The sequence below is a fragment of the Paramisgurnus dabryanus genome, chromosome 24 (assembly GCF_030506205.2).
Source record: "Paramisgurnus dabryanus chromosome 24, PD_genome_1.1, whole genome shotgun sequence".
Taxonomy (NCBI): domain Eukaryota; kingdom Metazoa; phylum Chordata; class Actinopteri; order Cypriniformes; family Cobitidae; genus Paramisgurnus; species Paramisgurnus dabryanus.
In genome coordinates this window covers 18,377,760-18,390,950 of record NC_133360.1, presented here as the reverse complement: position 1 = coordinate 18,390,950, position 13,191 = coordinate 18,377,760, and the positions used below count along the sequence as shown (strand labels likewise).

General features: G+C 41.1%; 1 protein-coding gene across 2 annotated transcripts in view; it reads right to left on the bottom strand.

The window, feature by feature from the left end:
- Positions 1–13,191, bottom strand: part of lmcd1 (LIM and cysteine-rich domains 1) — a 158,394-nt gene that overhangs the window by 108,777 nt on the left and 36,426 nt on the right. For both annotated transcript variants that reach the window (XM_065259357.1, XM_065259355.1), the window contains one exon: positions 11,378–11,466. In XM_065259357.1, coding sequence (XP_065115429.1) covers positions 11,378–11,466 — 89 coding nt within the window. The remainder of the gene's footprint in view (positions 1–11,377; positions 11,467–13,191) is intronic.

Sequence of the window (13,191 nt, the reverse complement as noted above, 5' to 3'; positions counted from 1 at the left end):
TCTGTTTAAAATGATTTCATTGATATATTATGCCTATAAAGGTGTTAAATAAAAAATTTGTCTAATCCAGTAATTAATTTTTTATCTGAGCACACAATCAGAAAACCCGTTGTTATTATTTTTTTTATTTTATGGCGCTCTTCTTGGCCGCCCCTGTAATGCCCAAACGGGTGAGGACTTTGCAGAAAGACCGACCGGCAAAGCCTCTACAGCCAACTTCTATGGGCTCAAAGAAAATTTTCCAGCCTCTCTCCCTGCATTCCGCAACCAGATCCTGGTACTTGGCACGTTTCCTTTCATTTGCTTCCTCCATCCACTGTTCCCAGGGTACGGTAAGTTCCAGCATGATCAGCTGTTTTGAGACCTCTGAGGTAACGATCATGACTGGGCGGAGACGTGTTGTTACGATATGCTGAGGGACCCTCAGTTGTTTTCCCAGATCGACCTGCAGCTGCCAGTCCAAGGCATTATGAAGGAGGCCTGTTGTTACTTGTGAGCGTGCCATGGGTTTCTCTCCAGCTTTAATGAAGGGGACTGCCTTCTTTGGAACACGGTGGTTCTTGCTGGTGCGAATGGCTAAGGCTAAACTCTCAGCAATTACCTTAAGCACCTGGTCATGACGCCAACGATAGCGCCCATCTGCCAGAGCCTTTGGGCAGCTGCTGAGGAGATGTTCTAAGGAGCCTCTTCCATTGCAAAGCATGCAGGATGGTGTCTCACTCTTCCCCCAAACTTGAAGGTTCGCTGGGCTTGGCAGTGCATCATATACAGCCTGTACCAGGAAACGGAGCCGATGGAAATCTGCCTGCAGAATGTTTGCCCAGGTAATCCTGCGCTGCACTGCACTCTCCCACCTTGTCTACGCTCCCTGCTGCCGGAGGCTCGCTGCCCTGCTTACCCGTTCTTCCTCCACGCCTGCTCTGACCTCTTCCTGGAGTAGCTGGTGTCTTTCCTTGCCACGGACCTGACTGATAAGAGGCTTAGGAAAGTAGCCCAAGCCTGCTCTGCCTGTCGCTACAGTGCCGACTAGTGCCTTCTGTCTCAGGCGAGACTCTGCCAGCTTCACTGCTTTCCCTGTCTTCCATTTCCTTCCTGTCCTCACCTTGATGCCTGCTGATGACACCTTGCTGTCCCTGGAGTCCCTGTACTGTAGGGCTTCTCTGGTGCGTACCACCATGAATTCTTCTGTAAGGCCACTAAAGGGTAGCTGTAAGGTGTTACTTGTTCCATACAGTGCAGCGCTGGTAAGACTGCGTGGGAGGCCCAGCCACTTCCGAAGAAAGCCACTGATCTTCCTTTCTAGGGACTCAACTGTTGTCATTGGGACTGCATAGACCAGCAGGGGCCAGAGGACGCGGGGCAAGATGGAATGCTGGTAGATCCAAGCTTTAAATCTACCAGGCAGCCCAGACTTGTCAACCTTAGTGAGCCAAGCTTCCAGTTCTTTGTTAGACTTCTGGATGGACGCAGAGTCTTTCAAGCTGGAGTCAAAGAGCTTTCCCAAGCTCTTGACAGGTTGCTCTGTGATGGGATGACAGTTCCTGAGATGGAAAAACGAAACTTGTCAATCACTTTTCCCTTCTTCAACACCATGGACCGTGACTTGGAGGGCTTAAAACTCATCCTTGCCCAGGTGATCAGTCTCTCAAGTCCTTGTAGGATCCACCTGCTCCCTGGAACTGGTGTAGTTGTGATGGTAAGATCATCCATGTACGCTCTTATAGGGGGACGTTGTGTGCCTGACTTTGTTAAGGGCCCTCTACATTCCACTTCGGCTGACTTGACAATCATATTCATGGCCAGAGCAAAAAGAATAACAGAGATGGTGCATCCTTTTTATTATTCCTTTCCCAATGCGATGCCAGTCTGATGTTTCTGTTCCAGAGGTGACCCGTATCCTGAAGTTATTATAATAGTCCAGGATCAAGATCTTTATTTTGCTGGTAACATGATGCCAGTGTAGAGCAAGCTCGACCAGCTTGTGCGGTATGGACCCATAGGCATTAGCCAGGTCCAACCACAAAACAACTAGGTCACCTCTGTTCTCATGGGCCTCTATGATGAGTTGTGTGACAACCCCAGTGTGTTCCAAGCAGCCGGGACCTCCAGGAATCCCCCCCTTCTGCACTGAGGGGTTGATGTAATTGTTCCTGAGGAGAAACTCTGTCAGTCTTCGTGAGACAATGCTGAAAAACACCTTTCCTTCAACATTTAGTAGAGAAATAGTTCGAAACTGGTTGATGTTTTTTGAGTTCTCTTCTTTGGGAATCCACACTCCCTCAGCACACCTCCATTGATCAGCAACTCTTCCTCTTTGCCAAATCAACTTTAGGATTTTCCACAGGTGCCGGAGAAGCTCTGGGCAGCGCTTATAGACCAAATAAGGTACTCCATTGGGCCCTGGAGTAGATGCTGAGCGAGCTGTCTTGATGACCTCCTCAACCTCCTTCAGACCAAGCCCCCTCAAGTTGAACTCTGTTGTTGGCAGGGCGGGGCTGATGAGGGCTTTGTTTGACTCCAAATCTTGCTCTCTTAGGGAATCGCTTACTGTATCCTGAAGGAAGCTATTCACTTCCTCCATTGAACACTCAAGCCGACCACTGCGCTTGTCCCCGAGCAGTTGTTTTGTAAATCTGTAGGGATTGGCAATAAAGGCGGCTCGTTTCCTGGCTCTCTCTCTCCCCGTCTTCGATGCCACTCTGCTCTACATAGGATCATCAACTTCTTCCGCAAGATGTTTTTCAGCTCTGCTAATGCTTGCTTCTCCTCCTCAGTGGCTTTCTTGTACCATTTCTTGAGGGTGCAAAGTTTCTGACGCAGGTGGTGTATCTTAGTAGCCCTGCGGTTCATGGTGTAGGGGGTAGACTTAGCTTTTCCTTTCTCTACCCGACCAAATCTTTCTGAGGCATAGCTAAGGATGATGGTAGTCATTGTTTGAAGTCGTCTGTCAGCATCTCCTTTGGCTGTGACTTGGATGATATTGGACACATCCTCATCGAACTGCAGCCACTCACTCCGTTTGATGGCTGGGGGCCAATTAATCCGCTGCTGCAGAATTACTCTGTTGGGATTTGAAGGCTCTGGTACGTGGAGGGACTTGGCTCTGTGGGTTGCCTCCTGGCCGGGCTCCTCCTGCGTCTCACCAGGTTCAAGACCTGTGCGTTGCACCTCACTCTCCCACTCCAAACATTTCATTCTGGCCTGATGGATTTTAAGGCCATAATGATTCTTGCACAACTTTCCGCAAATACACTTCTCATTCGTCGTTTTTCCGTTTGCATGAGTTGGTAACCTTTGATCCGTCCGATTGGAGATCTCATCCTCCCCCCCTCTCGGGACCCATGTTGCATGACCATTCAAAAACATGACTGGGGTTCTAACTATACAAAGCTTAATGCAAATGGGTGAAGTGTCCCTTTAATTTGAAAAAACTATTGAACAAATGATACACGGACCCATAACCAATTTTTAATGCCATGTGTTACGACGTAAATAGTCCTCAGATATGTATATTTATATGTATATTATATTCTATTACAAGACGTTCATGCAAAATCTGATGTAAACAATAGACTATATATTTCACGGATTATACGCATTTGTGGACAAAAATTTTCATTGGATGATTCACACATCTGAAACAGACTGGATTCGACTTGCGATCATAATATCAACACAAAGGTAAGAAGACCTATTTATTTTTTGCATGTTGTCATCCTGACTTCTGTCACAAAATACATTTAAGATGCTAGAGCATCTGTATCTCAAAACAGCCCTAACGGGGGTATAGATTTCTAAATGAGATGTAAATGAGCCCTATTGTCACTCCCAGAAGCAGAGTGAAAACTTAGGTGAAAACGTTAAAGCCTGTTTTCTGTGAATTACTCAAAATGCCCTAGATCCGACTTGTGTCCCTACTTTCCGTGTTCATTCACATTTGTTTAATTATTTTGAAATTATTGTTTATATTGTAAACTGTAACGTGCTGAGATTGTAGTAGAATCTAAGTGCAGAAGTTTGACAAACCGGGCAAACAAGACCAAAGGGGTAATCCAAAGACGTTATCCAAAAACAGGCAAAGATCAAAATCCAAAACATGAACATGAAACAATGAAAGGCTTGGTAATGCAAGTTACTACTAACAATACTAAGCAACATGAATGGCATAGTTAAAAACACAAAGAACCGTAAGTGAAAGTAGAAGCAGTGAGTGAGTGTCCATAGTCCAGTTGATGGAGTGGGCGCCACCTGGTGGTAGGATGAATGGTTGCCATACCATTCATTACAGTTTCCCCTCTAGGAACACCACCTGGTGTTCCTAAACCAAAACAGTACATAATCATGAAAGGGGTGGGCTGAGTGGGCCAGGACCGTGAGGCAGGGAGTCCAAATGTGGGTTGGCGGGTGGGTCAGGACCGTGAGTCCAATCCTTTGGGTCCTGACATGAACTGAAGAGGCTGGTGTGGCGGCCATCTTGTGGAGTGGCTCAGGTGTGGTGGCCATCTTGTGGAGTGGCTCGGGTGTGGCGGCCATCTTGTGGAGTGGCTCGGGTGTGGCGGCCATCTTGTGGAGTGGCTCGGGTGTGGCGGCCATCTTGTGGAGTGGCTCGGGTGTGGCGGCCATCTTGTGGAGTGCCTCGTGTGTGGCGACCATCTTGTGGAGTGCCTCGTGTGTGGCGACCATCTTGTGAATAGGTGCAGATATAACAACGGCCTTCTGAAGAACAGGTGTGGTTGAGGGAAACCCTCTTAACAACAGGTGCAGGTATGGCGGTAGCCATCTTAAAAACAGGAGCAGGCATGGTGACAGCTATCTTAGGTACAGGGACAGGCATGGTGGCGGCCATCTTAGATACAGACATGATTTGAATTGTCTTTGGCAAAACAGGCATGGCTTTTACTGGCTGTGGCAAAACAGGCGTGACATAAACAGAGTCAGGGAGGACATGAGGAGGCTCTGATTGAACAGCATTAAATAAATAGTCTTTGGTTTGATAAATCTAATGTGGAATTGAGTCCCAGCCAGTACCATGCCCGAAGGCATCGTTTCGGGTATTCAGTCTGAGACGCCAAACTCTAAAACTTAGCGGTAAACTCCTGAACAGATCCATTACTTTGGCATAGTTCGGATATCGAAACCGCTGGGTCCATGGTTGTGTAAACTTCCACTGGATTCAGGTAGAGGCTAAGTATTCTGTAACGTGCTGAGACTGTGGTAGAGTCCAAGTGCAGAAGTTTATTGACAAACCAGGCAAACAAGACAAAAGGGTAATCCAAAGACATTATCCAAAAACAGGCAAAGTTCAAAATCCAAAATATGAACATGAAACGATGGCAATACAATGGAAGGCTTCTGCTTCTTTTGCTTCTGCTGCTGCTTCTTCTTCTTTTTCTTTTTCTTTTTCTTCTTCTTCGAATGGCATGGTTAAATATACAAAGAACAGGAAGTGAAAGTAGAAGCAGTTAGTGAGTGTCCATAATCCAGTTGATGGAGTGGGTGCCACCTGGTGGTAGGATAAATGGTAACCTACCATTCATTACATAAACATTGTTTTAAATTATGGTATTACCTTATGAACTGCACATACATTATACATGACCACAGTGTGTTCATAATGTTATACAGGGGTGCCCAGATTTTTTGCATGATGATCTACTTTTAAATTATAAACCCAACAAGATCCACCAGCTAAAAACAGCTTTTTTTTATTACATTTCAAATGGTTGTTAGGACTGTGCTGTATATATTGCACGTGTAATTTAACAATTCAGCAATAACAGTAATGGTATAATTTGTATTTAACCCTAAACTCAAAACAAATACAGCACAATACAATAGCCAGGCTGTTAATCTTATTCTGATGACTTGCACTTAATTGAATCAGACAGTTTTGCATAATCTGGACAGTATACACTTGTAGCTAGTCTCAAACAGGCTTTCAAATTGTCATCAGTCATGGTTGACCAGTGTTTTGACTTAATAATCTTCATGTGAGAAAAGACTCTCATAAATAATTTGAGCCAAACAGTACAATCAATGGGGTGGCACATTTTCTGATATTTGGATATTTTACTTCTGCAAGAAAGTTCCAAAACTGTCCAGTGGATCTTGCCTTCACTTTAATGTCAGACTGCAGTGCTAAATCATCCTCCAATGCTGATGGACAGAGGTGGGTAGTAACAAATTACATTTACTTTGTAACATTTATTTGAGTAAATTTTTTGGGTAACTAGTACTTTTAGAGTAAATTTAAGGATGGGTACTTTTTACTCTTACTCAAGTACATTTCTAGTGAAAAAACTGTATTTTTACTTCGCTACATTTGGGGGCGTTACTGCGCTACTTTCAAATGGTAATAATTAATGAATATATATATTATTTTAAACTTTATAGGGCGTGTTCGAAAGTTTCGCGAGACAGGCTGCGTCATCCTTTAGCGCGCGACCGCGCGGTCACCCTTTAGCGGGCGACCACGTGTAGATGATAGGAGAAGCAAATGAGGGCGCGTGTGCGTTGTGCGAGATATCGGAGGCAGATCATGCGTGGCTTCAAGTTCGGTCTATGTTTTCACTCCAAGAGGTCAAAAAGAATAGTTTCATAATGTGATGCATGCTTTGTTAAACGAGCTGACATCTCACCGTACAGGAATTCAAGATCCAAACTGAAGTGGTAAGTGTCAGTAATGTATATTTGAACACTATTATGTGAAACACTGTCCGAGTTTTTGCAAGCGATGACAAAACCTAGTGTAAGTTAAACCATAGAAACAGCACGTTCACATCTGCACATTTCCATATCATTTCCCCACAACTAAACAAACTGAACAACATAATGTAAGGACATCTTGCATTTATACACAAATCCGGACACTAATGTGTAGAAAATACATTCAAATAAAAACGGGATTGTATTTTATTTAAATCCTTCCTTAAGAATGAATGAATAAAAATAAATGAATAAAGTTTGATTTTAAAGAAACATGTATTATATATTATAGTAAATGTAGAGTTGATTTGCACAAATAGATAAGTTCCATATGAAATTCTAAAATGATCATTTTTATTAAGCTCCTGTTTATGTTCAGTAATTGCACTTTAATGGCAATGAAAATGAACAGACACACACGTTCCTTTTTGTTTAATGTTTGCATGTTTAAAGGCAGATGCTGACAAGTTTGTGTTGTGAACATGAAAATAAATACAGAGTTAACCATCAGAAAACATCTGTGTGCGTGTTTGAGATTTTTTCTCAAATGACACGTTATGTGATAATGTACCAATTGCAGGACTGAAATAGGCTGCTTTACTTGTATATAAGCAGAACAATGAGACTTTTAAGGAGAGGTTTGTGAAAACCCTCCAAGTAGTCTGAAATTCAGTGCTTTTGCGCTACTTCTTTATCAGATCGGAAGTAACGAGTAACTAACTACTTGAGTAGTTTTTTCATCTAATACTTTTATACTCTTACTCAAGTAAATAATTGGATTTGATACTTTTACTTTTACTGGAGTACATTTTTGTATAAGTACTTGTACTTTTACTTGAGTACAGATTTTGGGTACTCTACCCACCTCTGCTGATGGATTCTCTGAAACAGCTTTCCCAAGTCTGTGGCCAGGGTCTCAACATCATGCTCATCTCCAAATGTATTTGAGAATGCTTAAAAGTTTTCCAAAGACAGCAAAAAGGCTAAAGCTATTCGACCTCGGATTGAGAAATGGTCAATATCTTGCCTCATTGTTGATATCAGTTGCCTTCCCTTGCAAATAGCGCACTAACTCCGCGTCTGCTGGCCGTTTGCGTTAACACGAACCTGTTGACATCTTACTGGGTGAGATTGTACTTTATATTTTTCATAGTTTGTGATGTGCACACCACCGCAGGGCTGTTGAATCAATATATTGTTTTATGTGAATGAGTGGGTAAATGATTTTTACATCTTTTTGTAGCAAATTCCCAACTCTACAAGATCCTTTTTTTTGTTGAAAAAATATGTTTACTATATGTTCCTTGGCCTTATTTCAGCAACTTTTTTTACTAACCATGCATAAACATAATTTTCTTAAAAATACAAACATGTACACATGTTACTCACATTATTTTAGCACAGTTTGTGCTGAATGCAATGTTGTGTGCTATTAGCCATTAATATGTTTAAAGCAACTGAAAAAAGACCAACTGTAAGAGCATGTCAAAACTTCTGACAGTGTCCCAAAATGGTCAGACCCCAGAGAGTTAACTTATGTGCGATCTACCAGCATTATCTTTGCAATTGACTGGTTGAACCTATTGGGCGCCCCTGATGTAATACATTTCTCATACAATAACCTATTAGATTATGTAAAAAAAAAATGAGGAAATGGTTACATTATGAACATTTAATTACAATAATAATGTACACTTATTATATTATTTGCCATTTTTACACTTATGTGCAGTTATTCCATTATGAGTTGTTACAACCATATATGGCTATATTCTTGGTGAGAAACACACAAATTGGGGAAAGGGCAATTTTAACATCTCCAAGCTAACCTGCATGTTTTTGGGGACTGTGGGAGAAAACCAGAGTTAATCCATGCTGACACAGAGCGAACATGCCAACGTCACACAGAAAGACCTAATAATGTAACACGTATTATATTATTTGCAGTTTTTACATTTATGTGCAGTTATTCCATTATGAGTTGCTACAACCATATATAGCCACGATGGGGTCTTAATAAATGCATGTGTAGCCGTGTACATTTTACTTTTGAATTAGAAGTAATTGTTTAAATACAGTGCTTGCCTAAGCTTCGTGAAATCACTCATGAATCTGCGTGCAGCAGTTATCCTTTTACTTACACTTTTAAATTAGCGGCAATGTAAGGGCCACAATTGTTTTAATTAAGAGCTTGAGTCAGTGTGCCCTAGTACTTCTAACATGTTATCTGTACAGAAGCTCGCCAGTCCAATCTGAGCATCGGGACAACCGACTTGGTCCATTTCAATCGCTGCTTGAACAATGGGTTCATTATTATTCGTAATAAAAAACACAACAACAAAACAACGACAATCTCAAATTAAACATTAAACCGTATTAACCAAACAAATACGCATGTGCCTTTTGCAATTGCTTCACACTCAAGTAATAAATGAAATCTGCTGCTCTGTAATGTGATGCATGTTCAGCTCGCACTAATTCAGCAAACACATTCAGTTTTTATTTTAAGTATTGGCTCTCTAACAGAACTAAATTATTTTATTACTAGAAAAAAATCTAAACGCTGGCGGAAGATGGTGCTTTGGGCAAGTACAGCTCTTTGAATGCTGTCACATTAACTGACACTCTATCCTTGCGCATGGATACCTTTTAAATTAATTGATTATTTGTTTTAATGCATCAACGCAGTAATTGTTCACATCAGCATCACCTTGCATTGTAAAAACGATTATAATCAACAGTCCTACTACACATAGGACAGCTTGCTTTTCTCTCAGTTGACCCAAAGCCCCAAGAAGTCTAAGTGGTTAAGTACAATTCGTAAACAAAATTCGTTAATGGGCTAGGATGAGCCAGTCTTTGATGTAGATACAAATATGACTTCATCGCTCTCTCAGAGGACAAAAGGGCTGCCTCGTGATCATGAACGCAAGGGGACAGGGAAAGACAAAAGGTATGGACCCTATACTGATACACCTGACCTTGGAAAACAAACCTGCAGAAATGGTCTTTCAAAATTGAAACAGGAAATGTCACACGAAAACTCAGCCGACATCTCAGCATCTGCTGCATTGAAAGAAGTAAAAGCAGTCAATTCCTTGGCTTTAAATTGTGAAAACCCACTTTCCAATGATGCAAGTCATAATTTATTCTCTTCACGAGTGCCGAACGTGAGCCCTCTGGGCTGGCTGGTGTGTCCTTGTGCACTTGAGCAACAGAAGGAGGTTAATAAGGCTGTTGATAATAATCTGATTAATTGATCTTCGATTAATTGCTGATAAGAATTAAAAGATAATATTTAACGATTTTCAAATAAGCAAGGTCATGCACGTGTGTGCGGCGCCTGCACAAAACATATACAGCCTTAGAAAAAAATGAAGCGAGCGCACAGAAGTTAAACTAGCCATGATCACAATGATGCTCGATGCCAAACACACACCTGGTTTTTTAATATTGTGCGAGGCTGGCTGCCAACGCAACGAAATGGCATCTGCCGTGGATCTGATAGGGTCCGATACAGAAAATGCAAATACGGTTAGGATTCTGATGGCAAAAACCCTCTTCAGGGAAGCCTAGTAGCTTAGCATAGCAATGCTGCTAATGCTGCTTTACACCAGGGAAGGAGACCAGAAGCTGTTTTTAATGAACAGATTAAAATGTAATCTTAAATTCTGGCAGGAAACTGTAAAATGTAAACTGTAACTGACTGCGGTTACACTTTGAACGCTTGCAACATGTTTCACTGATTATCATTGACTGGCTGAGGCGCTACACGCTAGACTACCCATGTAAGGCGGAGTTATAAACTGTTAGTCGTCATATTTCATTGAGATAAATTGATGATTTTATCAAAACACCAACTACATTGACTCATTTTACAATCCCAATAGCATGTTATTTAGACAAAATAAAATCTTTTAATTTGTGTGAGGAAGCTGGCTTTTTTACGCACACTTTTATGTCATGACTATATGCCACTGCAGTAAAGGCTTATTGCACTATTACTGTTAACGATTATTCAATCGTTTAATTTAAACAATCATCGAATATGGGAAATTGCATAAATTGACATCCCTAATACCAATCCAAGCAAATTCACAAGAGCACGGGTAAGGAAAAATCCTGATGAAGCAGGTGAACTGCTGTTTACAGATTGGATACGAAGAAAAAAATTCCAGGTGGGATTTGGCATGCAAATTTTAGAAAAAAGAGTAATTGGTCTTCCGAGGTCGAACCCCAGATGTCACCTCATTGAGACAACATCAAGTGAGTGATAGAAAGGGGATGCAATGTTACAGATCTTTATGTTATCATGAGAAGTGTAAAAATATTTTTAGTTAGTTCTGAAACTACAAAAAAACTTTAAAGAACACTGCATTCTTTACACAACAATGTATGTTATAATGCAAACAAACTGATGTTGTTGGTAGTGACAAGTCCCATTATCTGCCATTTGTTGTGTAAACAAACTCTTGCTTTAAATGCCTTGATAAGTCAATGCTGTTTCAAAACTGTGCTTTAACATTCTTTTCATTTTTAGTGCAAATTATCACTGTGATAACATTCACAACAAACAAACTCACAGTGAATATAGCTATCTGCATACATAATATTTAGAAAAAAAACATTAAAACTTCTATTTTCTTTCTTTTTAAACAAGAGAATAAATTACCTCCAGGAATGTGGCTGAAAGCCAGAGCAGATCCCATTACATGTCAGACATGCCGCACCCCTTCCCGCTGGCAGCAACCCCACAGACATCTGGAAAAGAACAGGGAGATGCAGAGAGGAAAAATCAGAGAAAATAAGAGAATGGCAGAGGAAATGACTTTACTAACTGCAGTAATGTGTTATGAAACACAGAACATGTTCATTAAATAGGAGAAACAGTACCTAAAACGTACCCCATGAAATAATTTGACTGAAAATGTAAAGTGTTGTTTTTTGCAGCATTATCTTCCAATACAGCTACCATTATTTGACTGTCTTTTTGTCAGTGTCTGTTTTTATGTATTTGCTGCCGTTCATTAAGGGGTTTGAAACATTTTGTGATAATTACCAGGTACACACAACACACATGACGCAAAAGTGAGTATACGCCTCACATTTCAGCAATTTTTTTAGTATATCTTCTCAAGGGTTAAAACTAGATAATTAAAATTTCGATATATTGTAGAGTAGTCAATGTGCTGCTTGTATAGCAGTATAGATTTGCTGTCCTCTGAAAATAATAGGGCTGGGAAAAAATTTTTTTTCGATTAATCATTGTTTTTTACGTGGTCGATTCAAAATCGATTCTCAAGAGCAGAATCTATTTTTTCTTTCATATTTATTTCCGCAAACATTGAATGTAAGATTAACGTTAATCTAATTACTAGTCTTCTTCACTAGATGTCACACTCTTTTTGCCTTGCGCGATGTTACCAAGGACCAAGAGGCAAGCTTGTCATTCATTCATTCAGTGCTTAAAATGGCGGTTTCAGGTGCTTCATTGAGGTTGATGCCACCTTCACATAAAAACTACGAGGTATGGAAACATTTTAGATTTCGCAAGCAAGACGACGACGATAGTGTCGATAGAGTAATAAAGCTGCAAGCAGCGATGAAAGGGCCCTCGCACCGATGGCCACTGCCAGCCGATGGCCTTAGAAAAGCAGTGAACAGTGGGGGATATGCATTTAAGTGAGTAAATATAGGAGGAATAGGGTAATGTTATTTTGCAGCAAATTTTTACGTAAAGTCAAATCCTTCGCAATTTAGCATCACAAAGGCCTTAAGATGACACTCACCAAATATGAAGATGATCCGATGAAAACTGTAGGAGGAGTTCATTAAAGTATGACGCCTGGAAATGACAAAAACTGCGCCCAAATCACAAAAATAACTCTGAATAGCTGACTTCCTGTTTGATTTACGGCTTCGCTCCAAGAGACTTTTTTGTTGGTCTTGTCATGGTATGCTACAGAAGCATACCGAATTTCGTAATTGTACGTCAAACACAGTCCGAGGGCTGCTTCGTTGAAAATTTGTAGGTGGCGCTATAGAGCTATTTTCCAACCCCTAATTCCAAAGCCTACACCACATGTAAATTTTCACCACTCTTTACATCTGTGCAAAATTTCATGAGTTTTCGAGCATGTTTAGGCCCTCTAAAGTCCCGCTGAATTCAGAGAAAAATAATAATTTTGGGCCGCACATCACCAGCTACTAGTATCTCCTCCTCGCGTACCTTTACAGCTTGGTTGTACTTTTGTGGCTGACATGCTGCTCTTGCTCTCAGGTGTTGTTGCTGTGCTGTGCACTTTATGGAATGTAAATGCGCGATACGTCACCACATCGCTATATCATTTATTTTGCAAAATTACATTTCTTATGTAAAAAATTATACCGATATTATCATGGAGGGTATGATATGGCACACCCCTAGTGGCCGGGGTCATAGAGAGGTTTTCCAAGACTATTTCCACTCGGACACGCAAGGGTTGA